General features: G+C 48.7%; 2 protein-coding genes across 8 annotated transcripts in view; both read left to right on the top strand.

The window, feature by feature from the left end:
* Positions 1 to 15,964, top strand: part of furina (furin (paired basic amino acid cleaving enzyme) a) — a 63,567-nt gene extending 47,603 nt beyond the window's left edge. For all 6 annotated transcript variants that reach the window (XM_029145370.3, XM_029145366.3, XM_029145365.3 and 3 more), the window contains 9 exons: positions 2,175 to 2,347; positions 3,496 to 3,708; positions 5,079 to 5,179; positions 6,080 to 6,183; positions 6,426 to 6,543; positions 8,839 to 9,018; positions 9,106 to 9,230; positions 10,371 to 10,493; positions 11,371 to 15,964. In XM_029145370.3, the coding sequence (XP_029001203.1) occupies positions 2,175 to 2,347; positions 3,496 to 3,708; positions 5,079 to 5,179; positions 6,080 to 6,183; positions 6,426 to 6,543; positions 8,839 to 9,018; positions 9,106 to 9,230; positions 10,371 to 10,493; positions 11,371 to 11,966 (1,733 nt within the window). In that variant the 3' untranslated portion in view covers positions 11,967 to 15,964. The remainder of the gene's footprint in view (positions 1 to 2,174; positions 2,348 to 3,495; positions 3,709 to 5,078; positions 5,180 to 6,079; positions 6,184 to 6,425; positions 6,544 to 8,838; positions 9,019 to 9,105; positions 9,231 to 10,370; positions 10,494 to 11,370) is intronic.
* An 887-nt stretch (positions 15,965 to 16,851) lies between these two features.
* Positions 16,852 to 26,017, top strand: fes (FES proto-oncogene, tyrosine kinase). 2 transcript variants are annotated; one of them, XM_029145363.3, is made up of 18 exons: positions 16,852 to 17,234; positions 17,624 to 17,797; positions 18,367 to 18,463; positions 18,563 to 18,746; positions 19,261 to 19,398; positions 19,482 to 19,601; positions 19,684 to 19,806; positions 20,202 to 20,370; positions 21,744 to 21,818; positions 22,489 to 22,698; positions 22,914 to 23,036; positions 23,209 to 23,262; positions 23,777 to 23,895; positions 24,029 to 24,123; positions 24,205 to 24,328; positions 25,376 to 25,533; positions 25,625 to 25,747; positions 25,825 to 26,017. In XM_029145363.3, the coding sequence occupies exons 1-18, from the start codon at positions 17,010 to 17,012 to the stop codon at positions 25,965 to 25,967; spliced, it is 2,454 nt and encodes an 817-aa protein (XP_029001196.1). In that variant the 5' UTR covers positions 16,852 to 17,009; the 3' UTR covers positions 25,968 to 26,017. The 2 variants fall into 2 exon arrangements, with proteins under 2 accessions (XP_029001196.1, XP_055363163.1); XM_055507188.1 differs by lacking the exons at positions 16,852 to 17,234; positions 17,624 to 17,797 and adding an exon at positions 17,834 to 18,233.
* The last annotated feature ends 907 nt before the right edge of the window (positions 26,018 to 26,924 follow it).

Here is a 26,924-nt window from a genome sequence, read left to right as displayed (position 1 = left end):
TTTATTTCTCGTGCGCTGTTCCTCCAGCCCGAGGTGCGTTCTGGAGACTCTGGGTTGTAGCATAATGATGTGTCGTCCTTTTAACTGCGGCGGCTCCTTCATCCTGGTGCATGCTCAACTCCCTGCTTATCCCAACAGTCTCCTGTGCACTCGCAGCTGTCATAAAGTTTGAACCCCGTCAGAACCTTTCCCATAACTGTAGTCTTTATTATAATTCCAGATGGCAAGTGAGAATATCCCACATGGCATTCAGATTCTTCAACATAACGAGCACTGTGTGGTCACGTAGGTGGAGGTACAGGAGGCGGCGAAAAAGGCTTGTGGAAACAAAACTACACATGCTTTTAACAACTCTTGCAAAAAATATAATGAGACTAGAATTTAAAACAAGGTTAAGGAAATACAAAACATGCTTTGTATATTTTGTTTGCCCTGCTATTACACCTCAAGGACCGTGAAGGTCATGTAAGTCAGATGGGAGAAGAGCTTCCAGTGTCCAAAGTGTAGCCAGGTGTGAGAGTGTGGTTTCCAGTTCTCTCCTCAAGATGCAGCAAAATTACAAACATTCAGCGAACATTAAACCGACGCGGGCACACAGCACAGAACCGCCAGAGTGTCCAATAGCTGGAAGCCCAACAGGCAAAAACCCAAATAGGCATTTCAAATCCGAATCAGCCGGGCGAGTTTACTCGTTGTGGTGCCCAGCGAGTGTATTTTGGAACAGCAGAGAGCAGAGGGAGTAGTGAAAAAGCGTCTGTGACTCCTCTCTGCACAGGATCACCTGCCCCGGTGCCACTCGCAGAACTGTAGCTCATTATTTAGCCAGGGGACTGAACGCCACCGATCTGGGCTCGTTTCACGTCTTAAATATTCATACGCTACATTTGTGATACTCGGGTCGGTGGTTCAACGCCCCGCTCCTCCTGTCAAATGCTGGCATGTCCTTGGGCAAAACACTAACACCAAGTTGTGACAGCTCTGCCACCACGTTTTCAATGAAGAGCTCATATATGATAATACGCTAATATACACATACGCACAGTACTGGAGCATTTCTGCCATAGAGGATATTTTGGCCAGAGACTGGAGATACTCCGGTGCCCTCAGCAGATAGCTCGGCCCTCTGTGTGGGCTGCCATGGAAACACCAGCAGTGTTGGTGTGAAGCTTTTGGAGAACTTCAAAGAATGAGTGCTTGGTTGTTGTAACCCATGTAGAGCAGCGTGGAGTAACCTGATCGGCAATGCATCAAAGAGGGGAATTGGTTTGTTTTTAAGGTGACTTTGATTTCTCACCCGTCTCTCTGTAGCGGCGCGTGGCCGAGATGGAGTTCTCCAACCGGAAGCTTGTGGTAGAAATACAGTAGCGAGTTGCATCCTGCACGGTTGTGTCCTGTGTTTGTTGTATCTCAGGCTCGTTTTATGAGATGCATTTGAAAGAATCGCCAATAAATCACGTTGCCGGAGTTAAAGCCTGCAATTAAACATTAGCTGACTGCTTTGCTTCTTTTAAAATAAGTCGGCGGATTGCATTTACACTCGGGCAGGTGCACCTATGTCATCCAGACGCACGCCGTGGAGGACGGTTAATGCTTTCTTTCATCTTTTAATCTGAAGTTTTACTCTCAGAAGTCTGCTTCACACTCGAGGAGGCAGTTCACCCACAATGCAATTGATCTTGTTCCAGTTTTGTTTTTTTCCAAAGCCGCTCAAGTGCCAAAACAAATCAATAGAGATGGCGTTTGATTTACATGGAGGGGTTCATAACGTCGCGACAGAGGCAGGAGTAATGAACCCCGGCAGCGTGCGCTGCACCGCTGCATGAGCCGTATAAATTCACATTCCATAGCGCTGCAGATTAAGTTGTAAATATGCAAACTAAGCAACATCAACAGCAGCGCCTCGTCTCCACATGTCAGGTCCTGCTGAACTCGAGCATGCAGTCAGATCAAATTCAGTGCTTCTGTGGAAACACAAGATCGTGCTGGATTGTCATAAACTGCAGCATGTTTTACACGTATCAGCATGGCGGTGAAAGGTTCGCCCCCCTGACCTGAGATCTGGGAGGTGCTGCTCCCAACGGACAAAGAAATTGGCTCTGTGTCACCGACGCTGCGATGCTAGTTGTAAAAACGGCGTTCAGATTCACTTTACTGACTGTCAAACTTGGCTGCAGGTGTGCGAATGCTGGACGGGGAGGTGACCGACATGGTGGAGGCCCAGTCTCTCAGCCTGAATCCCCAGCACATCGACATCTACAGCGCCAGCTGGGGCCCGGAGGACGACGGCAAGACCGTGGACGGACCTGCCAAACTGGCCAGAGAGGCTTTTATGCGTGGAGTCACAGAGGTGTGTGTGTGCGTGCGTGCGTTTCTAACCCCCCAGACGTTATTTACTGCCTGTGCGGGGCTTCCTCTCTGCAGCCAGTAACTGAACTGTTCAAGCGTGAGAGGATGCAAGCAGCTTTTGACCCTGACAATTATAAATGGAAAGGAATGTCCTCTAGAAGCCGCTTAGGAGGAAAAGCTGGGAAAATGAATAAAAGCACCAGTGACAGAAATTAAGCATGAGAATTTTAAGCATGAGAAAACAACATTGTTGTTTTTGTTGTTTTACTGTCAGCTCATCTCTTATCTCTGTGTCTCTGTCAGCGTGTGGTCCCTTCAAATCAGAGTAAAAACAAAAACCTCAAGGTTTTTTTTAAAAATTCAATCAGTTACTGGAGCTTTAAATCTTGGACGATCACAATCAAAGGATTCTCAACGCACGTCACACACATACAATTGCGCCAGATATTCCAGGGGGGTAATTTTCAAAACTCTCTATCGGCGTCTAATAACATGGCAATCTGCATATTAAGCGAAAAGGAAGTGGTGTCATGTAATCAGTGCTGCTGTGGCAGCACTTATTAACAGTCACCAGATTAATAGGCACACGCGCCGCACCCTACAGGACACGCAGGAGCGCAACCATCCCGCTAATGGTTGCGGAAGGATTCAAGGCATGTACCATAAAGCTGATTGGAACTGCTGACACTGACTACTAAGATAATTGCCACAGTGACAGTGCTGTCAGATGGTGGTGTGGGTGGTGCATGGCTGCTGTGATCAATGCGGAGCGAAACGGTGCCACTCAATACAATAAAGCCGCTCTTAGATGGAAATTATTGCACTTCAGAGGCTGAGAGGTTGGATGATTTATGACAATAAGCTGTTGTCATATAGCAAATTTTTTGCATCGCATTGCTGTCATTTGATATTTAGCTCTCTTTAATTTACTGAGTGACCATCCTGGCCTCTGTGATGTATGCTGCGTTTTAATGGGCGCTTTTTGAAATGAGCCCCGAAATGACTTTGCCCTTCTATAATTGGGATTCACATTAGCAACGAATGGGATTCTCTCCATAGCGGTGGTTGGTCTGGAGCCATGAATGAACTTCAGGGTGTTGATTTGTTTTTTCTTTTCCTGTTTGTCTGGATGCGCCGTACGTTCTCCAGGGTCGCCGGGGTCTGGGCTCCATCTTTGTGTGGGCGTCTGGCAACGGCGGGAGGGATAAGGACAGCTGCAACTGCGACGGCTACACCAACAGCATCTATACTCTGTCCATCAGCAGCTCCACCCAGAACGGAAACGTTCCCTGGTACAGCGAGGCGTGCTCCTCCACCCTCGCCACCACCTACAGCTCGGGAAGCAGCAACGAGCAGCAGATAGTGAGTTATGGCTTTCTGTCTATTTCTGCCTTGCTTCCTGTTGTCATGCAGAGTTCCTGGTCTGCAATAAACTACAGTATGAAGACTAATGATGAGTTTATCATTTTTCCACTGATGGCCCAAGTAAAAGACAGAGGAAAACAGAATTCTTCCTTTGCTGCCGAGCGATCCTTTAGCTCTGTACATGCAGAACAAGGCTCACGTGAACTATTTCGATATGCAGGTTTGTTCCATTCTTGCGTGACTTCATGCCTTCGTCTTTCTTCTCCGTCTCCACTCATTCAGTCTTGGGCCATTAAAATGATTATGAATAGTGAATGGCTGAAACTCCATCTGGCCGTCTGTTGCTGCTTAACATTCCTGCCACAAACACAGAATCTCTGTCACACGCTTGTACACACACTTTCTCAAGCACGCAGGCAGGCAGTCGAACCAACTGGATGGACAGCTCATGACACATCCATGACATGTGGCTGGTCCCTTTATGCTCCGGTGCTGTACTCATTTAATTGTGCTGTCACTCTCGAAACCCAAGAATCACGAGACGGAGTTGAAGAGCTACGTTGGGACCTCCAGGGTTATGGAGGAGTGAATATCTTCTTTTTCTTACATTATCCGTGTCTTTTCATTTCAGTATATGGGAAGCCCCTGAATGCATGATTAGATCATTAAAACCTACTTTGGCAACGTATTAATTATTTGGTTTAGTCTCTTAAAAGATCTGTTTCTGCTCCCATTCAGCAGAGTTTCATTCCCACCTACTTTCGTATTGTTCTTACACAGTTACATGGCCGACATCCCCTTCAGGATTATACAGTGAGTCACTGTATGGGAGACTGCTACCACTGTGCTTTGTGACCTTTTATTCAGGCTTTTTGCTTACAATCACATTTTCTGCACTGTCTTGTTATGCATTCGTGGAGCTGTAGGACTTCACACCTGGGAGCTGCCAGTAAAACCACAGCCCTCCGCTGCGGGTCACAGGAAATCTCTGCCGGAGCAGTTCAATCTTCAGACACCTCATTGATACAGTAGTTGTTGGGAGAAGGAGAGCAAATTACATGAATGCAGCATCTGGTTCAAGGTGTCACGCTAAAGACTGTTTCCTTTTCATTTTCCTCTTCCTGAACCTTTGGACAATTTCAACTTCCAGCAAATGTGTATGCGTTAATGAGAGCTTCATATGCTCACTTAGGGGAGTTAAATTATTATTTAATTATGAGCTATTATATTAAAAAAAGTTCTGTTAGAGCAACTGTGCCTAAAACATATTTTTTTGCCTTTAATAATGAAACAAGCTCCAGGTAAATGTATTGAGTTCAGTCTGTGTGACCTTCCTATTAAAAGCCCACCGTGTTTGTCTTCCTTAGGTGACTACAGACCTCAAATTCAAGTGCACAGACTCCCACACGGGCACCTCTGCCTCTGCACCGCTGGCTGCTGGGATCATCGCTCTTGCTCTTGAGGCCAAGTAAGTGCTTATCACCATTTTTCCGTCGGGCTTATCAAGCCTTGCAGTTCTGCTCGGCGCTACGGCTTCGTTCTTGCCTTCTATCTGTACGTTTCCCTGCCTTCTATTCATTAAGAATCAGTTAATCCTGTGGAAGAGAAGAGTGTTGATAATAAAGTAACAAACTCCTGATCAAACCGTAAAGATGAACCGGTGGATCTCAAACTATTCAAACTGCCTGAGCGTCTGAATTACTGCCTCACCGTTATCACGTTATTTGCATATCCAGATTATACTTTTACCGTTCCTGTAGTAAAACGTGCTTAACCCCCGTGCTGAGCAGATTTCAACTGTGCATTTGCAGGCAGCACAGTTTGATATACTTTAAGCACTAATCATTCTTACGCAGTCATGCAGCACTAATGGAGGGACAAACAAGAACATCACAGCAGCCCTGAAAATGAGTAATTAGTGTAGTCTGCACTGATTGTAATTAAGAACTGATTTGACAAGAAAGTGCTTTTGCAAAGTTAATCAATAAAATACCTTAGTTTATTAATTCCACATTGAGACTTATGAATATCCACTTGAAGTCTGCAGCGAGAGAAATAAATTAAATCCTGACCTGTTTTTGTTTTTTGTCCGTGGCCCATTCGCTAGTGACATGCTTTGTTCTTTTTAACATGCATTCATCCAGGGAGCAGGGTTCAAACAAATAGAGAGAAATTAACTGTAATTCAACAAAGTCTGTGACTGGTACTTTTTTGCATTCTCTGTTTAATCAGCTGTCCAACCTGCAGCTGTGATGCATTGTCAGAGGTGGCTCTTTGATCTGCACCTCAACAGCATTTTTTAAGCCACAGCCTTACTGTGTGTGCGTGTGTGTGTGTGTGTGTGTGTGTGTGTGTGTGCACATTCCAGTAAAAACCTGACCTGGAGGGACATGCAGCATCTGGTCGTACGAACGTCTCGCCCTGCCCACCTGCTCACCAACGACTGGAGGACCAACGGTGTTGGCCGCAAAGGTACAGAAACTGCCTCCCCACTCTGCTCTGCCCTCTGCAGTCCCATTAATATGTTATGCGTCTATTAAACCATCCGATTACACATTCAGGGCAGTGGAACCGAACACAGAGGTTGTGTGAGGAGTTAAAGTGGGATCCGCTCTGTTTAGCCTGTCTGTAAATGGCTGTGAGAGTGAGGCTGCTGCTCACAGCAGGCAGGCGTTTATGCTTGAGCTTCCTCTTCTCTGTCTTGGTCTCTGCAGTTAGCCATTCATATGGTTATGGCCTACTCGATGCCAGTGCGATTGTGGAGCTGGCAAAGACGTGGACCAGTGTGCAGCCACAGCGGAAGTGTGTGATCACCATGGTCAGCGAGCCAAGGTTAGTTCACACATACACGTGTAGCTCACTGGCTTTATCTCACATCCCTCCAGGTATGAGCTAACACTCACAGCCCCGTGTGTCACATCCAAACTCAGTCCTTATTCAACTTTACATGCTAGAATAAAAGCCTCCTGCACTGATGCTTCTGAACAGATACCTGGTGATTTACTTAACGTGTGGAGGGTGATTCAGCACATAAAACAGCTGTTTAACGACATGTGGCACTGGGTAAAGTTTATTCTCTTTTAACTGGTGAGAAAATAAATGTCTTCACAGTGAAAGATGTTACAAACCAACCTCTAGGAAAACGGGAAGAGAGTAAACAGGGATCAGCGGAGCAAATGTGGAGGAGAGGCGCCTGTAAATTGAAAATGATAACAGCAGTCAAATATATCATTAGAAGAAGTGAGATGATTTAGTAGCATTATGAGATAAGCTGCATGTTGTTGACATTCCTCTAGAGGGGGTGAGAGACATTGACATTTAGTCTGGTCCAAAACAGGAAGCAGGTGGAGGAGACTCTTGTGTGACTGACCTGTCATGCTTTGCTGCAGTGACTCCGTTACATCTTCATCGTGGCTCCAGGCGCCTGTTGAAATGCTCCGTCTCGTCCCGTGCGTGGGCGCGCACGCACGTTGGCGCTGGCGCTCGGCTCAAGAGGGAGCATTTAAAAGAGAAATAATAATTTGTCAGCGCGTGTTCCTCTCAGCGTTAAGACTCAATATTTCGCCCGGGCCGTTTAATTCCTCCTTTTCCCCGTGTCGCCGTCTAAACACAGTCTGACGTCTCCTCTTCATTATGCGCTCCCTGTCACTTCCCTCACAGGGTTTGAGGTTGCTCTCTCTTTCGCTGCGGCGCTGAGCTACTCGGAGCAGATGGTTCGAGCGTCTGGGAGCAGCAGTCATGGCAGGTTATTCAATTTACATTTTAGGTGTTTAGCTGACGCACTTATCTGGAGTGACTGGAAATAAGTGAGCAGGTAGAGCTTCAGTTTCTTTCTTATTGTCAATTATGCTGACTTATTACCTCCAGCACAGCAGTGAAGGCATTCTCAAAGTGGAGGTGTTTATAGGAATTAGACGTTACATGAACTGCTACTGTGCGCAGATGAAGGATCACATCGTCAAACTCACGATCAAAATTCCATTGAGATTGTGAGGTTTGACTGGTCACTGCAGTAGAACCCGTCTGAAGCACGTCGTTGCCAGTGCGACTGGTGTAAACGGGTTCTATTTTTAAATAGCTTAATAAATAATGAATGTGTAATGACTATTTGATTGGGCCTAATCTGTTGACTGCTGCTAAATGCCAGGGAAAAACAAATTCTAGCAAAAGGCAAGTAAAAAATAAAATAATGCCGCTGGTTCAGCGTTGGTCTGTTGGCTGGTGCTGTTCTTAAGCGATGCCGAGAAATATTGTTGTTTTCATATTCAGCTCTCGTGGAGGCGATTGCACATCCACGGACGCCTTTGATGAGGCTCTTGTTTCCAGTGTCTGAGAGGCAGCATTCTGGTTATAGGTTTTTAACGTCTCCCCGCGTCTGAGTCTGTGTAAACAGATGCCATGGCTGCGACGACGCCACGCATTTCTACCAGATCCTAAATCACAGACTCTTGTGCTGCAGTTCTCAACTGGAAATGTGATTAATCACGCTTCGAAGGGGTTTGTGTGCGTTTCCACTTCCGTCCCCTACGTGTGCTGACTCTACCTCCAAATACCACAAGCTACTTAATGCAACTAAAGATTCAGCGTGCCAAGAAGTGTTGCTGTCAGTTTGCATCATAATAATGTGAGTAGTCCGTGTCAAGCCTGTTGGTGTCTGGAAGAATTCTGTAAAATGAATCTTTTAGAGGGTTTCTGAGTGAAGTTTACATACTAGGCATCATAAAAAATTAGACCTACAGGGACTGTCTTAAAACAATTACAGTGTAAACCACATTCCTGTAATTTATGCACCGTGATGCCGCTAAAACCTCGCCTTCCTCTTCCTCAGAATTGTTGTAGATGCGTGTAATCTGCTAAGCGGATTTAGGGACGAGTAAAAGGAGGTTGGTCGACTTGCACAGAGGACACTGGTGCCACAGGTTGAGACTCTAATCCTGTTCAAGGCCACAATCTCGTTCCCCTTTGCAGACTTGCTCACTGTCCAGCAGCAAAGTGTCACATGAAGGGTTTATCTGGAGCGTTCGCTAGCTTAGCCGGAGCTCAGACGCAGCCAGCGATGGTTTCAGCAACACGTAAGCCATGTCTAATGCCCGCCATTCTCAGATGCTGTTTCCCACGTATTGACAGGAACATCGGCAGCCGTTTATCGATCAACAAGAGCGTGGACGCGTGCCTGGGGACAGACCGCTATGTGACATCATTAGAGCACGTCCAGGCCAGACTCACCCTGTCCTACAACCGGAGGGGAGACCTCCAGATTAACCTCATCAGTCCTGCAGGCACACGCTCCACATTGCTCCATCCCAGGTGCGAACGCACTACACAGACACAGATGCATTGTATGAGGCGGGAACTGCTGACCCTTTACGCTCCTGTCTGTCGTGTCTCCTGCAGGCCTCATGACTATTCGTCAGAGGGTTTCAATGACTGGGCTTTCATGACCACCCACTCCTGGGATGAGAACCCCACTGGGCAGTGGACTCTAGAGATTGAGAACGTGGCTGGAGCCAGTGACTATGGTAAGAAATCTATAGAATGATGTGAACATTTGTGAAAAGGTTATAGATATTAACACTTTGGTGCAAACTAGGAATTAACTGCAGGTTTATTGATAAATGGCTTGAGAGAACTGATTAATTACTTTTGTAATGAAGATGCAGAGGTAAAAAAACCTGTTTTACTAATTGTTATAATATGTAAATCTGTATATATGTATATGCAAGCGCATAATTTATAAATATGGACAGCAAAATGTCCATAAAAGATGCAAAAGTTACATCAGCATAATCTAGTTAGTTACAGCCACATGTCACAATGTGGGAACAACCTGACCTTTGTTAAACGCTTGCTGTCATTAATCTGTCTAAAGTTCAGTTCAGAGTTCAGAGACAGGAGATTAGAGATCAAGCAGCTGCTCCGTCCCTGTGTCTGTGCCGTGAAGCCATCTTCCTTTAGCAGCGTGCAAAACAAAGGCAGGGGGGATTTTTCACTTTTAATGCCGCCCTCGAGAGCAGCACGGCAGTGGCCTCGTGGCTAAAAGCACCTGGGCCAGATAAACTTTCTTTGTGGCGTTTCTATGTCTGGGCCTGTGTGGATGTCCTGCAGCTACTCCTTCCACCACGGTGCAAAGACATGCAGTTAATTGTGGCCCCTAAATTGCCCCGTGTCCACGTGTCAGCCCCGTGATGGACGGCAGCCCGCGTACCCTCCTTCTAGAGCGGCGGGATTCACCGCAGCACCAGCAACAGGAAAAGTGGTAGATAATGGATGGATGTTTGTATCCGCTAGTAACTGTCTTCATCTACACACAGCAAGGCCATGTACAACACAACACAGACGGCAGTAAAAGGTCAGAACACAGAATTCGCTCCCTCCCCAGTAAGGAAGTGATTTACCAAAGCGGAGGCTGTGAACAAGGCCTCACACTTGAATGATTCCTGGGAGAAGTGCACTTTGTAGCAGCCCTATTAAGCACTGAGTGAAATTGAGACTGGTTTCATAGCAGATTCCAGTCATTTTGTGTCACTATGTAAAAAATCTACAGTGAATCCGGACACATTTATAAAATCCACTCCTGGGACTGCCCGACTTGGACTTTTTTTGGCAGCCCTACTTTTTCCTTGGCTATTTCGGGCTCTTATCTCCATTTCTCCACTCAGGCACCCTGACCCAGTTCATCCTGGTGCTGTATGGCACTGGTTCATCATCTTCCAGCTCCTCTGACCAGCCTCAGCCCGCCAATATCAGCTGTAAGACCCTGGACCTGAGACAAATATGCATCGGTAGGTCTGCTATCAGTTGTCTCCTGTTTGGTTGAGGAAGTTACTTTCACATTCTGATACTGTGAAGTGAGGTTAAAAACGATCTTGTGGGTTCAGTTGTTCATATTTCCGTCCTAGTTAAAAAAAAAAACAAACTTATTTTGAAATCACACTGTCTTATTAAAAGTCCTGCAAACTGCTTACAATTTCGTTTGAAGCTCTAACTTGTTTTGAACAAATACCTTTACCTCAGGTTGCTCTCATTAAATTGTTTCTATCCATACTGGCATCTCCTACATAATCCAAATACTGCTATAGGCAAGGTCTACAGATTGTGTATGACTGAGCAGTCAACGTCTGACCCCTACAGGCCGTCAGAGGTAGCTACATAGTAATCATTATTATTAACGGTTATCATAGTTGATATTCAAACGCACATGTTATCATTTATTGTACAGTACACAGTGTTTACTGAGTCCAACTCGTCTCCGAACAAAGGCTTGTGGCGGAAAACATTTTCCTTCTGTTTCTTTTTTGTTATCGCCCCTGGAAGCTTGAGCACCCAAAGTTTTCAAATTGCCTTTATAAGCAGTTGTGTGCATCTGGACCTGCAGCACATGTAAATGGGCCCATTGGCTAAAACATGCTGCACTCAGCATATAAGTTTTGTTAACAGATTCTTTTAATATGCAAAGCAGCACTAGGAAAGATGGAAATGGCCATTTGAAATGAAAATGACCTTGAAGCAAAACATACAGAAATGCTGTAAACAACATGCTTCGCCTTGTTAACTGTGCTTGTGGGCACAGACTCACTTCTGGGCGCTTTTTTTTCAAATGAGCACATATTCTAAGAATCGTGTGCAGCTGTTTGACCGGGTTTCTCCTCTTTGTTGCAGAGTGCAACGCCGGCTACTACCTCTATAAGCAGGGCTGCGTGAATCACTGCCCAGCAGGCTTCGCCGTGGGCTCCCAGCCACTCAACTACACAGTGGGAAACTCCATAACGCCATCTTCCGTCCCAGCCTGCCTGCCCTGCCCCTCGCCCTGCCTGACCTGCAGCAGCCTCAGCTCCCAAGCCTGCCTCTCCTGCCCCACTCACAGCTCCCTGGACCCCGTGTCCGGCTCCTGCCTGCACCTTAATCCCAACATGCGGGAGTCCCCCGACAGGTTCGCGGCGGGCCTGGGCCAGCTCCATCCCAGCTCCCAGCTGCCCATCACCATCGCCGTGCTCAGCTGCATGGGCATCATCGCTGCTTTCGGCGGCATCTTCCTGCTGCTGCAGCTGCGTTCAGGTGCGCTCATCAAGCTGCCGTCTCTGGAGGCCGGCGGCGGTCTGGGAGGCGGCTTCGGCCTCAGGGGCAGTAGGGTGGTGTCGTACCGTGGCATCCCGACAGTGTGGGGGGATGACGGGGTAAATACAGACTCCGACAACGAAGAGTTTGACACCCAAAATGAGAGGACAGCCTTTATTAAAACACAAAGTGCTCTTTAATGCCTCCCACACATCCTCCTCCTGTCCTGCTTTCAGAAGCCTCTCCTCCCCATTTGTCGGATAATTCGGAGCTGTGGTAACTGACCTTTCACAGCCTTTTCTGGTTTTTCATCTCATCCTTTTTTCCTCCTCTGCGTTACTGGGTTTTCATTCTGCTTCTGGCTCTTGTCTTCCACTCCGCTGTGGTCGACCTGATGGGAAGCTGCTGTCTCTCAGAGCTCGAGATGACCCCAGCTCTGTTGTGTTCACACTTGGGCGCTTTTCTATTAAACCGTCTCTCTCCCTCCTTTTGCCCTCAATTGCTAACAGTGTCTGTCTGTGCAGAGTCCATTTTCCCCTCCAGCTCCTTTTTGTTACAGTAAACAAATGATTATTATTTGCTTTCTTCCTCCCTTTTTTTCTTTCCATCAGTCTCAGTGCAGTAGCCAGATGAGATTGTGTGTGCGTGCGTGCGTGCGTGCGTCCGTGCGTGCGTGCGTGCGTGCGTGCGTCTGTATGAATGAGTCCATGAATGTGAGCATGTAATTTTCTGTGAACAGTGTAGTGCCCTTTATAGAGAAGCTGGAGCTGGCCCTGTCACATTTAGTGCTCTAACAGAAAGATGATAATAAAACATGACATACTGAGGCATGAAATCCAGACCCTGCTCAGAAAAGCTCCACGTTTAAAGTGCAGTTTTAAACCAGTGGTGAAGTCCAGACTTTATTGTCACCTTTGCTTTATAGTGAGACAGCAGTCGTATTGACTTGGAGCCGGATCCATTATTCATGCAGTCATTCCCTTGATCCGTATTGTTATCGTTCTACATGTGAGAGGGGCTTTAGTTCTCCTATTGTACACACAATCTGCAGAGATCTGTCTCAGCTCTGGCAAAAACAAACTGTGACTCACACAACTAGCAAAGCTTCCACCGGCCTTCTGGGATTCGCCATGGACTCAAGTTACTCCGGTTTGAAAACAATAAATTGTCCTGCGCTCATAACTTTCCAGCCATCACATGGAAGTGCATCAGAAACAGTACAAATTAAAAAAAAGGAAAAACCCTCAGACACAGCAGAGACCGGTTACTCCATCAACCCGGGGCTCCGTTGGCGACATCCTGGAGGTGTTTAATTTGTGTGTGCAGGGTTCCTCCCGTCCGGGGACTCGGAGTGAAGCAATCGAGGCGCTGATGGGACCAAGAACAATATGTGACTCCAGCACAAGAGCTTCCAAAAGCAGCTGGCAGGTGCCGGGTTACCTTTGATTGATTTTTACGACAGGGCAGCAGCGATCCATCAAAGCTTTCCTTTTTGTCAGAGCACATTAGCACTTCAAACACGCGTTACTCTCGCCTTATATCATAATGACTGAATGTTGGTGTGCGTGTGTTCGTTGGTTCGTCCGTTCATCACACATGATGCTGAGAAATGTTTATCTGAAGTGAGGGTTTCCTTTCCCCCTCTGTCTATCAGTCTCTGCTCTCTTCTTGAATATCGTTTCGAAATTCTCATCTGCACCTCCTGTACCCCGCAGTCTTCAATCTAATCTGAATTTCAGATTATCTCTTCTTCTACTTGCCAATTAATTATATTCTGAATCATTCTGCAGCACACTATTTATTCGGAGAGGTTTTAATGATACCTTTAGGGGAAATAGTTTTAAAGTGATTTCTCTCCTGGGCTGGCTATGATGTAAAATGTGCATCTCGTGATTTAATCCAGTGTAGCCATTTGGATTCCATTGATCTCCTTTTTTTTTACTATGTTAAAATGATTATTTTATTCATTTCCAGCACAAAAACAGCGACGCTTGCTGAGAGGTTGTCATAGCGATGACATGCATACATAACTGCAGCTGCTCATGCTCTTTATCTACCTCTCGTATCATTCAGCAAGGTTTCGAGCGCTGTTAGAGGAGCTGGTAAATGATTAGAGGTCAAATTCTATGTAGGTCAGATGTGGGGAAGGTTTAGAAGGAGAGGCATCAAAATGCATTCATGTGCAACTCTAAAGGTGGAAAGCAACATTCTCTCCCAAAAGCTATTAACACCATTTTAATTCAGGTGTTGAAAATGGAAAAGGGGAATACAGATCCTCCCGTAAGTCTTCGAAATCCTCACCTCTCACACTCGACTCGAGTGGCTCCATTTGGGGTTTGGACACGAATGCGTAACGTCGCTGACAATCAAACAATTTACTAGTTATTACGGTGGGACATGCATGCAACACAAATTAAACTAATTGAACCACCTGTGGTTCATAAATATGAAACAAGAAAAATGTGAGTGTAATTCTAGGACGCGCCTTCCAAAGACAAAGAGACAAAAGATCTAAAAACTACAGAGGATAAGAGTTCTGCCAAGAATCCTGTTCAGGAGGATGAAGGAGGCGATAGGGATGCATCCTCCCAGACCAACCCTGAGCCAGGAAGCCTAATTCATCTCAGATGGTCGGTGCAGGTGTAGCACATTTGGCTTATTGTGATGAGTTTTTGCCAGGAAGCACTAAACTGGATTGGAAGCCGACCCGAGGATGTGAATTGAGAGAAAATGCCCTCGAAAGGGAACAAAGCTAATGTGGCAGAATAACGAGCACGAGCTGCCTGGCTTTTAATGCCTACTGCCATTTAGGCTCTGATTAGCCCCACTTCAAGGAGGATGCTCATTTAAAAATGTAATAACTACAGCCTCAAACTTCCGCCACAAAATCCTATTGACTTCTCAGCTTGGTGTAAAGTACATAAAGTAAACCAGATAAAAGGATAAGGTGGTGGAACTTCTTTCATAAACTTCTCCCCTCAGCTCTGCATGAGTTTTCTTTTATTGAATCAATAAAATCCAAATATTTAGTTTGTAAATGTGAGCATTTAGTCCGGAGACTCCTTCATCCAATATATTCTGCTAATTCTTGCGCGGCGTCCTCAAGGAACGGTTTCTGCTAAAGTGAAAACGTTTGGGGTTTTTCACATTTCGTGTCTGGCCCCGAGTGTCCGCCCGTTATGGTTTATTCATCCCCGCTCGATGTTGTATTCACTACAGCCTGATGAAGTCAGAGGACTTTAAAGTTGTGGGAACTTGGATCCGTGTGCATCCAAGTGTTCAGCGTTTAGTTGAATCATGAATGCAGACAGCATTAAGTAGCTCGAGCTTCGGAAGCACGGGGAGCTGCTGAAACCCATTAGCAGCCCGGTCACTCCCTTCGCTGCGAGAACGTGATGGAAAGTACACACTAAAAAAAACGAACTGTGCCAGAAGGTACCTCTGATTTCCAAGGCAAACACTTCACTGGCACTAAATCGTGAAGCCGTCTACGGTGGACGGTAGCGGAGAAGCTACCCAAATTGTGCAGGTTGCAAACTGTCTCCTTCGATTACAATGTGAGCGGCCTCTCTGGGGCGCAGGAGGCCGCTGGTTAAGTTCACATGGAGCCTGCTTCAGTCCTGCCTTAGGAAGCGACCGGCGGGATGCTAGATGGAGTTAATAGGAGCAATATCTTTGGCATAACCAAAGACAATCATGTTTATGCTGTGTGTTCAGCGTTGGGTTGCTTTCAGGTCGTCGCAGCGCCTCCACCCCCCCTTTCGTCGCTGCGTCGTCTCTGCCTTTTTGAGGACAGGGAGGAGGAGGTAGAATGTAACTCATTTCCATTAACTTAAGGGCTGTATCGGATCTGCGTGCGTGCGTGTGTGCACATGCTCGCTACAGTCTAGTTTAAATGAAACGCTCGGTGGCGCGGGAGCGGCGAGTGGAGCCGCCGCTCCCACGCCTCCACGTGTGGTTTTCGGGCCTGTGGCTGCACACAGTACCTTACAGATATGTGACCTGCAAGTAATATACAAGAATGAATATCGTACATGGGACATAACTCTAAAATAAGGCCTATTTTTGTACTATTTGATTGGTGCAGTGTAATTTTCTTGTAATTTAAAGATCGTTTTTGCTCTTGTTTTTTCTCCTTTTTATTTAATTGATGTCAATTATAGATTCTACTAAAATAAAGATCTATGCAAATTTAAAAGTGTTATTCGCTTGAGTGCTTTTTACATACGGGCATGCACATATTTGCTGATGTGACTCAGTGGAATGGCTCCGAAGAACTGATACCATGATGATTCAGCATTATGAATGAGCTACTAGTTCAAACATCAAAGTCATACCTTAGTCATAAATGTAGACAAATTTAAAATATAAAAATTGTGTAAGTACCTCAGTTGTCTTTTCATAACCATAACTGAATAAAATGCTAATTTATTCCTCAGTGGCAACAATGAGTTAGTTAAACTGGTTTAATATTTGTCATTAATGGATTATAATATGTATTATCATAAATATGCATTTGAGCACATTAATGAATGCGTGTGGACTGGTTCGCGGATGCTCAGTTGACCGATGGAGTCCTCAGCCACATGTGCAGCTGCTGTTTCCTCTGCGGTCTGCTGCGTGGCCTTTGCTGTTCCTGTCCCTTCTCTCCGTCCTGCACGAGCGCAGTGTTCGAAGACGCGTCGGTTGCACAGCGATGGTAAATGTGAGATAACGGCTGAGATGCAAGAGACCTCTGCGGCGGTTTGTGCTTTCAGGCTGAGAATAGCCGTAAAACGAGTTTTGGCACATTGTTCGTTGCGGGAAGGAGCGCGTGAGCAGCGTCTTCGGCCCCTGCAGTATTTTAAGTCCGGCTGCGTGAGATCACACTTTCAGATCACCTTTTAGCTCCACCTGCATTCGTTCTGCAAACAGCCAAACGCACTGAACGCACCGAGTTTGTACAGTAGAAGCATTAATGAACCCAAAGAAAACGGAAGTTCATTCTTCGTAAAAAATCCGGCATGAAATTTCTTTTTTGTTGCCAACAAAAGTAACCGCAAACAAACACAAGGAAGTGCTGCCTGACGTGAGCGTCTGTACTTTCTTGTGTTCGCTCACAGGGAAGTGAAAGCGCTCTCACACACACACTCACACTCACACACACACACCGTCGGTGTCTCGCCGCCGCTCGGCCTCGCCCGCGCTCCCTCGCGCGCTCGTGTCGGACCTCCGGCTCTGCATCACCTTCTCGCCGCTCCGCCATGGGCTTCGGGGAGGACCTGACGTGTCCGCAGGCGCACGCGGCGCTCCTGCGGCTGCTGGACTCGGAGCTGCACCTGATGGAGGTCATGAAGAAGTGGATGGGTCAGCGGGCCAAGAGCGAGCGCGAGTTCTCCGCGCAGCTGCACCACATGGCGGCCATCGCCGACAAGCTGGACCGACCCCCGCCCGGGGCCGGTGCCGACTACATCAGCCAGCTGCACAAGGTGAGGTCCCGCTGCGAGGCGCGGGCGGACGAGCGGCCTCTGACGCCTCTCAGACACAGATATGCTGAACCTAGAGCTGTGATACATGCTTTTGGCAACTTCGGACTTACAAAATGGAATTTAGAGAATTAAATGAAGTGCATAGAAATATAAATGCAACGTAAACAACCTTTTAGAAGTGAATTCAAATCCTTTTGCCCCGTCAGATGACAGGATGGTGTTAATAGTGTTAATTTGCCGAGCCCCCGGGTTGTGATGATGATGATGATCCTGAGCTCATGCAGCAGTTTGTTCTCATTACTCTGAAATCAATGTCCTTTTCACCAACACTCGCCCCCGTTTCCGTATAACCCCATTAAAACTGTGCCCGCGGCCGGACCCGCGTCCAGTCGTGGGGCGTGCTGGTCTCGCAGACCGACTCGCTCAGTCAGCTGATGAAGAAGAGCTCCGAGGACCTGCTGGACGGCCCCGTCAGCAAGCTGACGCTGCTCATCAGAGACAAGCAGCAGCTCCGCAAGAGCTACGCGGAGCAGTGGAACCTTCTGAAACAGGAACTCGCCAAGGTGTGTGACTTCTGCTGTGGTCGGACCTCGCTCTCAGGTGCATGCAGTGCTGCTGCCGCTTCACTGACCTCCTTTGACCTCCAAGTTGATAGAAAGTGAACACATAGAAACTCCTAATTAGTACCGGGACGGATGTGGATGGAGGCCTTTGCTGTTTAATCTGTACTTATGGCCTAATAATAAAAAAAACAGAAGTTGTTGCTTCTTAAAACTATTTTTGGCCGGTGCTTTATCTTTACGTATGTGTAGATGAGCCTCATAATCAGGAACGTAGTCAAATATTTATATTTCAGTGTTCTCACGAACTGGCGTCTACCTCCATGTTACATTTTACAGCTTTTACTGCAGTTCCCTGATTTTAATGTTCTTTCTCTTTCGTATGGGGAGATGTTATCAGGTGGTTTTCTCAAGTTTTGCCACCAGCTTCATAGTAAAGGTCAGATCATTTCCTCATATAGTGCGTCGGCTTCTCTGCACTGAGACACACCTGCTTCTGTCCACTTCCTGCCGCTCGCTGCTCACGCGGGTCCCTCGCACCACATGCTACCGCGCGTCTGCGCTGCTTTCAGGTGACGCAGACGGAGCTGGAGAGGCTGAAGACCGGCTTCAAGCAGGCGGCGCGAGACGTGGCTCAGGCCAAGAGGAAGTTCCACGAGGCCGCGAAAGGTGGGCAGCGCTGGCGCCGCTCGCCGCTTTTACCAAAAAGAACGTGTTCCGGCGCGACGCGCGGAGGCGCGTTGGTGTAAAGAGCGTGTGTCTGCGCAGACCGGGACAAGGACAAGGCCAAAGAGCGCTACGTGAAGGCTGTGATGAAGCTCCACGAGCTGCACAACGACTACGTCCTGTCTGTGCAGGCGGCGCAGGTCTACCATCAGCACCACTACAGCCACATCCAGCCGGGGCTGCTGGGAGCGCTGCAGGCGCTGCAGCAGGAGATGCTGCTCATACTGTGAGTGTGTGTGTGTGGGTGTGTGGGTGTGTGGGTGGGGGGTGGGCGAGAACGAGATACTGGCCGTTTCTATTGAAGCCGCTGTTAATCTACATCTACTGTCAGACTGTGATGTCGGTGCCTGATTCTATTCATGTTCTCATCCATTCTATTCATGTTCTCATCTATTCTATTCATGTTCTCATCTTTTCTATTCATGTTCTCATCTATTCTATTCATGTTCTCATCCATTCTATTCATGCCCTCGTCCATAAGAACGCGTTCCCCTTCTGAAGGCGCGCGGTGGGGGAAAATTGAAAGGCGTCAAAGACGAGAGGCGAGGAGCAAAACGGTGGTTGGAGCCTCTGAACTCGGGCGCTCGGTGCATTAAATATTTGACAGCCGGCTGTCAGATCCTAGACGTCACACGCTGCCTGAGCACCGTTTGCAAAACGGCGTGATTGCAGGTCTTCAGCCTGGAAGCTGTTACCGTAGGTACTGTAGGCTCGACTCTGTTTTCTCACCGCTCCCCCAGGAAGGAGATCCTGCAGGAGTACTTCGACATCTCCACGCTCCTGCACCACGAGGTGGTGCGCATTCACAGGGAGATGTCCTCCGCCATCACCGCCATCGATCCCTGCAGGGAGTACGAGAGCTTCATCCACCAGAACAGGTAGACGCAGGCCCTGCGCTCCCCAGCGGCGGTGCAGGCGAGCAGGGATGCATTAAGTGTGTGTGTGTGTGTGTGTGTGTGAGGTCTGTGGGGGACACACCTGCCTGTGCAGCCTTTGACTGCAGCCTGCTGGAGGACACCGAGCAGCTGAAGCCCAGAGAGCTGGAGCTGAACGACCTCACGCTAGAGACCATCCAGCACAAGTGAGAGCGCGGCCTCGACCGCTTCCCCATCCTTCCCTTGGCCTCCTTCCCTCCTCCTTCCACATCTCTCCGCCCTCCGCAGGCTGACGGCGGTGGAGGAGGAGCTGCTGCACCTGGCGCGCACGCTGGGCTCCCAGCAGACCTCGGTGGAGCAGCTGGAGTTCGAGCTGGAGGCCGAGCAGGGCGGCGTCAAAAAGGGCCAGAGGTGAGCGGTCACAGCAGCAGCCTCAAGCAGTCACGCTGATGTATGTAGACGGTCAGGGAGGGAGGTCAGAAAATGGAGACCTCACGGCGGCAATTAATAAAGTAAATGCCCTGTGAATTCTAATGCGTCAACGCAGCCTCGTTATGGAACTTGATCCCCTCATTTGTCTTGGTTGATGAAGCTGTCTGGAGGTGTTAAAGGGTTCCAGCCCCGAGGGAGCGGCGGAGCCGTTAACAAGGTCAAGTGGTCAATGAGCAGCGTGCAGCTGCAGAGCTGCAGAGCTGCCGGCGCCGCTGGGCCCGGGTCGCGTCGCCCTTGTCTAGATTCTGACGAAGCGTTCTGTGACGGCTTGTGTTACGCCGACCCGTGTTCTCTCTCTCTCTCGCTCCGTCCAGGGTCTACCAGTTCAGCAAGAGGCACGCGCTGGAGGAGTGCCGGCAGCAGGTGGCGCTGTCCCAGGGGGCCAGGGTCAGGCTGGAGGCGCAGAGGCGCGTCCTGAAGGAGAAGCTGGAGCGGCTGGGCTCCAGAGAACCGCCGCCCGCTCTGGACCTGGACACCAGCCACGTACGTGATCCTGCCACGCTTTAGCCTTCGAACAGGGGAGCAGAGACGCCAGAGAATTAGCGGCTTTATTGACCTACGTACGCTGATAATCTGCCCATGTTGAGCCCACGGCCGTCTTTAGACACGCGCTGGAGCCCTGCTCCTCTCCCTCAGGGAACACATTACACCGTTCCTACCTCAGGATGCTCCAGTTGCAGGCCGGACCCCTTTTCGGCTCTTTTTCCGCATCCTTCGCTCCGATGCTGAAAGTGGAACGCCTTCTGGATCATCCCCTCATCAGAAGCGAGCCCAGTGCCCTTAATGCCTTCAGATCTGCTGCAACAACTACTCATGATGTCCCAGGTGTCCCCGACCTCCTGGATTTCCCTCAGGATCTCTGGGATGTGGTACCGGCCTGGTTCCTGTTCGCGCGCCACTGCCCGGGCTCTGTTTTAAAGCCCTCGGCTCATCCGGGCAGAGCTCTTCCCTGTGTGAGTGCGTGTCTCCGCTGCCTCCTCACCCCGACTGGTCGAGGCAGAGCGTGGTTCTCCAGCACAGTGTTACAGGGAGCGTCTCCATCCTGATTCCTCTGAAGAAGTCTGCTCTTCATGTAGCAGCAGCAGTGCTGCTCTGGAGACTCAGACTTGGCTGATGGTGGGTCAGTGGATCCTGGGCGATCCCTCCTACCTGCGCTGAGGTGAACTGCTCCTGCGGCCACAACTCTTTATTTATTGATGGCTCACGCTCACATTTCTTTAGTTTTTCTCCTTCACTTATATGTGTCTTGCTGCAACAATTAAATCCTCCCTGTGGGACCCATAAGCTCCTCACTGGCCGGTCCAGAGACGCAGCCCACAGAGAAAGCTGCGGCCCGTTTATCACCAGCCGTCCGGGTAATTGATCATTTGGGAAGGAACTGTTGCAGGTTTGTAGGTGGAACATTTGCTCAGCGTTGCCGGATGCAGGACTTCAGCCGCTCAGCGGCCTGTAATGAGTGTTCTTCATCTTGGCTCAGACAACACAGAGCCTGTTTTTCACAGAACCAATCGGAAACATTTTTCCACGGTTCAGTCTTCCTGACGAGAGCTCGGGCCCAAAGAACTTGTTTTTGCACAGAATTGATATATGGCCTCATCACTTACACTCGTCTGTGGTTTCTGCCTGAGTCGTTCTTCAATATTATGTCACGACTATGAATGTTTTAGCCACAGTTTTTCCAGTTTTCTCAGTGTTTGTTGGCATCTTCATTTACTTGTCGACAAGATGAAACAGTTGTTTAGTAAAAGCACAGGAAAACTTTTACTTGTGGAGCAGAACTGATAAAATCACAGATATCTTTTTAGGCTTTTGTTGCATCTTTGCATTTTAACGATGGAGTGTTGTTCTTTTTTCAGGACCAAAGTTCTCCCAGAGTCCACATGGGTGCATTGAGGAACAACCTGAGTGTCCTGTTCCGACCTAAATGCGAGGTGGGTCAAGCACAATCACAGCAGTGATGGTTGGAGGATGCACTATTTCACACAAACGCCAGTTGTTGAAGTTGAAGGACGTCTCCTTTTCTCACTCTATCACCCTCTCGCTCTTCACTTTAACTCCGTGCCCTCAAACCTCCGACCACACAACAAACAATTCATCATCCGTGCCGGACTCTCCGGCCGCCGCGCTCGCTCACGCGCTCCTTCTTGGAGGCCTCGCGCCCCTGAAGGCGCCGTGGGACGTGTCGAGGCCGGCTTTGTCGGCCAAGTTCCTACTTTCACCGCTGCAGCTTCCCTCCCAGGCAGCCGCCTTTCGTTTCATCATTTTGTCAAACAGTGACCCAGCTTTATCATCCTTTCAGTTTCTCTCTGCCACAAAGAGCATCTTGACCATGTGCGTGTTGTAAAAGATCATTTTAGGCAAACAATATTTAGCGTCTGTAATTTTTTGGCCTCCAGTGCAGCCTGTGCAAACGTGGACCCCCCCCCCCCCTCTCTGTGCTGCCCTGGAGGCACGCAGGGCGGCGTGGGCAGACTTTAAAGCGTGGCAGATTGTTCTTTGAAGTATCACTTATAATCTCCGCAGAACCACCTTCAAATCCTTCATCGCTCCCTGTTGTTACATCACTCGCGTCAGATTTAGAGATTCTGCTCCTCTCTGCAGGATGCTCCAGTTCCCACTGCAGTGCAGGACGTGGAGCGCCCCGTGGGGCAGCAGGACTGGTACCACGGGGCCATCCCCCGGCTGGAGGTCCAGCAGCTGCTGAAGAGTGATGGGGACTTCCTGGTGAGGAAGAGTCAGGAGAAGCACGGTTATGTGCTCTCTGTGCAGTGGGACGGCGCCTGCAAACATTTTCTCATCCAGAACACAGATGTAAGTGGACGTCAACTCTGTGCAGCGTTGTAGAAATGAAAGGCGAAGCTAATGCTAAAAGTCCATGCACCATTTCCAGTTTCCTGTAAATGTGCGTTCGTCACATGCTACTGAACTGAAAACAAAACTCTGAGTCGCATAAGCTGAATAAGCGTGCAGAATGGAACCTTGTTGTGTCAGAGTGTTTGTGTGAAAGCTCCTGTTTGCGTCTGTAGAGTCTGTACCGTCTGGATGGAGAAGGCTTCCACAGCATCCCGCAGCTGGTCCAGCACCTCATGTCGTCACAGCAGCACATCACCAAGAAGTCCGACGCAGTGCTGAAGAAGCCTGTGCTGAAGGTACAGCCACATGTGGACGCTCACAGATGTGTACGGTGTTCTGTGAAATCACAGCTCATGGGATGAGTTTTCCAGCATGTCAGTCTACGCTGCAGCAACCGGCGCTGCACCACTCTACATAATAAACAAATGTTTCATGATTTACCTCGTTACTCATTTTCATCCCCATCAGGACAAGTGGGTTCTGGAGCATGATGACATCACCCTGGGGCAACTCATTGGACGGGTGGGTAAAACTGACAGTTGAGGAAACTGTAGAAATTGGGTCAACAACGTGTTTTCTTACAGCTGGTAATGGGGTTAGAAGTAGAGCGCCTGTGCTTTTATGTCTCTGTGTCTCATCTAGAAATGTAAATACTGCATAACACGAGCCATTACTGAGTCTGCAGACTTCGCTTTAAACAGAAGCACAAACCGGCTTCTAACGTCAGCTGAGTCAATGTCAGGAAGAGTTTACAGTTTAAAGCTAAGACAAACATGAGGTCATTCAGAAACTGAAAAGAGCGCAACTTTGGAAATGATCCACGTTTATGTAATTCTGTCTCCAGCTGATCTTGAAACTGAGGAAGAATTGTGTTTACTTCATCTTTACTTATGCCGTTATGTCAACACTCAGTTCAGTTCAACAATGACCATAAATAGAGGAAGTGCCATGCAGTATGCTGAAGTATCCAGTACATACGGTAATATGCTGTGTACTGGTGAGTTCAGCACACGTAACCGGTCATTTGGGTCAACAGGGCAACTTTGGAGAAGTGTACAGCGGCAGTTTACGCTCTCACAACTGTCCTGTAGCTGTGAAAACCTGCAAAGAGAACCTGGCCCCTGAGCACAAGAGCAAGTTCCTGATGGAGGCCAGGTGGGCCTAAACACACACACACACACACACACACACACACACACACACACACACACACACACACACACACACACACACACACACACACTTACACTCTCACACTCTCTCTCTCTCTCTCTCCTGTGGTTTCCAGGATCCTGAAGCAGTACGACCATCCTAACATTGTGAGGCTCATAGGCGTCTGTACACAGAAACAGCCCATCTACATAATCATGGAGCTGGTGTCAGGTATGCGCGGCCGCTTGAGACGCCCTCCAACGTTCTCCAACGCCTGTGCTTATGTGTGCGTCCTCACTTTTGTCCGATCAGGCGGTGATTTCCTGACCTTCTTGCGGCACGAGGGCCCCAACCTGAAGCCCAAGACGCTGGTGAAGATGACGGAGAACATAGCGGCTGGCATGGAGTACCTGGAGAGCAAGAAGTGCATCCACAGGTGGGTCAGCCAATCAGCTGCTGCACCAAGATCACATGACGCTAACGAGCCACATAAAGTAGATCAAACTGTATTTTATTATATAATTATTGTCAGGCTTCACACCTGCATGAATGCGTCTGAGGACGTTTACTAAATGCAAGATATTGGTTTATTGCATAGTTAAATGTGAAAACGGGTTTGTTTCATTTACTGTACAGTTAAACGTCTTTAACAGCAGAGGTGGCGCCAGCCGTGGGCAAATTAAACTTGATGATGCGTAATTAAAAACAGTCACTTCCCCAACATTCACTTCGTCAAACTGTGGAATCAGTTCGCACTTTTCTGTCAGAACTTCCTCACAAATCCTCCCAGGATTCAGACAACCGGTGAATCAGGAGCGAAACGGTTGCCCAAATAACCGGCGGCAGCGGCGTCTTCGAGGAGGAAGCTGCTGGATAATAAAATATTACAATGTTGGAGTCAAACTCAAAGGGAACAGGAGCTAAAATTGGAACCTCAGCAGAAGCGTTTTACGTTTGTTTAGATTTATTGTTTTTAAAGCCTTCATGCAAAACTCATGGACGCTCAGCACGGCTGCAGGTTCAATGAAAGCGAGAAAACGCTGACTAGACGTAAAAGCAGTGACGTAAGCAAAGCCGCAGGTATTATATTGAAGGCGCGAGGAGTTATCAGTGTTGTTCTAACTGCTGGTGGATGTGCTGATTGACTGTACTGTATAATCGACAGCTGAAAGAAGGCGCTAAACCACTTTTCACGTTTGACCACGTGTCTGGACCTCAGCCGCCAGCTCCACGGAGGCTGACGCGTGAACATGAGCACATGCTACAGGGCTCAGGGCTTCTGTTCTGTCTGGCAGTGAATGGGGGGTGAAGTGAGACATTAGTGCTGTTGATGCTTGTGACAGTGGTCTCAGATCAGAGCGAGCTGCTGGCGGCGCTGTGTAAGCGCTCCTGGCTCCTCTCGGCCGATGATGCAACCGTATGTCGCGTTTCCTTCGGATCCGCTTTCCGTCAGCGGCTTTACTCTCTCCCCCTGTCTTTTCAGGGACCTGGCGGCGAGGAACTGCCTGGTTGCCGAGCAGAACGTGGTGAAGATCAGTGACTTTGGGATGTCCCGGCAGCAGGACGACGGCGTGTACTCGGCGGAGGGCGGCCTCAGACAGATCCCTGTCAAGTGGACGGCACCGGAAGCCCTGAACTACGGTGAGACCCCCTGTGCCCTGCAGCCACTGAACGCTGACCGACCCCGCGTCTGCGTGCGTTTGCCAATGCTGCCCCCTGCTGGCGCTTTCAGGTCGTTACACCACGGAGAGCGACGTCTGGAGCTTCGGCATCCTGCTGTGGGAGACCTTCTCCCTGGGCATGACGCCCTACACGAGCATGGGCAACCAGCAGACCCGAGAGGAGGTGGACAAAGGTAAAGCCTGGCGCCGATCAACCCGATCAAGGTGACGCCGCCCGTGTTCCAGACTCTGAGTCCGCTCTGTGTTCCAGGATACCGCATGCCGGCCCCGCACGGCTGCCCCGTGGAGATCTCCAGGCTGATGAACTCCTGCTGGCAGTATGAGCCCAGAAACAGGCCGTCCTTCAAGAAGCTTCGGGTTGAGCTCAGCGCTATTTACAAAAAAATCATTTAATGTGTAGGGACCAGCGTAAAAGTGGAGTAAAACACACAAAATGACCCGGATGATGGCGGCGTTAGTTCTTCTTTCACATCCTGTTTGTCTGGTTTTCACCCCCTTAAAAACACACCTGTCAACACTGAGTCAACACAAGTACTAGTGTTACTACTAGATGTATAATTACGAAGGTTTGGGGGTTTGAGCAGCGAAACCATGACCTCTGATCAAACAGTGTGTCTAAAAGGTTCAAAGTTAAAGCTGCTGTTGCTCCGTCTGCGTGTACGACAAATCCTGCCGCACTAAAGCTTCAGCAAATCTCACACGAACGTTACCAGGGTGTTTTCTTCCAGGGAGGTTTTCCTTGTTGCAGAGAGCTGATATTCAATGCAAACACTGTACGTGTCACGCGCTCAGCACAGGTCCCGACACAGTGGCCCGACCTGCGTGGAGCGTTTGTCATGTGACATTGCTGAGTGACAGCGATGTGGCATCACATGACAGCGGCAGCAGCCACATGAAAGGCAGGGGAGTCGCTGTTAATGATGACAGGTATTAGCTCACGGCCAGGACTGTTCTCTACGCGCTGGGCGCCCTTCACGCGTTCAGGCCCTGCCTGAAGTCCAACGAAGCCTGTTGGAATAATGGTGCGTTCAGGGTCTCTGGTGCACGTGTGAAGCAGGCAGCGCCTCCACTGACGTCTGTTGAACGTCTGCACGCAGGTTGCTCTCTCATTGCGTGTTCTTCGGACTTGGAGCAAAATCAGTGTCTCATCGACTTCTTCCCAAATCACGAGAGAACAAAGCCCTGAGTTCCATTGTCTCAAACGTAAGAACCTCTGCTGCATCACACCGCGTACCCGCTGTTTACTGACTTTACAGAGTCTCCGCTGGGTTCAGGTTCAGCAGCAGCTTCCTGATCGTACCGTTTGTGCCGCGTCAGCTGATGTCATTCATCACACTTAGTGCTGTTGAA

Source organism: Betta splendens, chromosome 3 (assembly GCF_900634795.4).
Source record: "Betta splendens chromosome 3, fBetSpl5.4, whole genome shotgun sequence".
NCBI lineage: Eukaryota > Metazoa > Chordata > Actinopteri > Anabantiformes > Osphronemidae > Betta > Betta splendens.
This window is presented reverse-complemented; position numbering and strand designations above follow the sequence as displayed.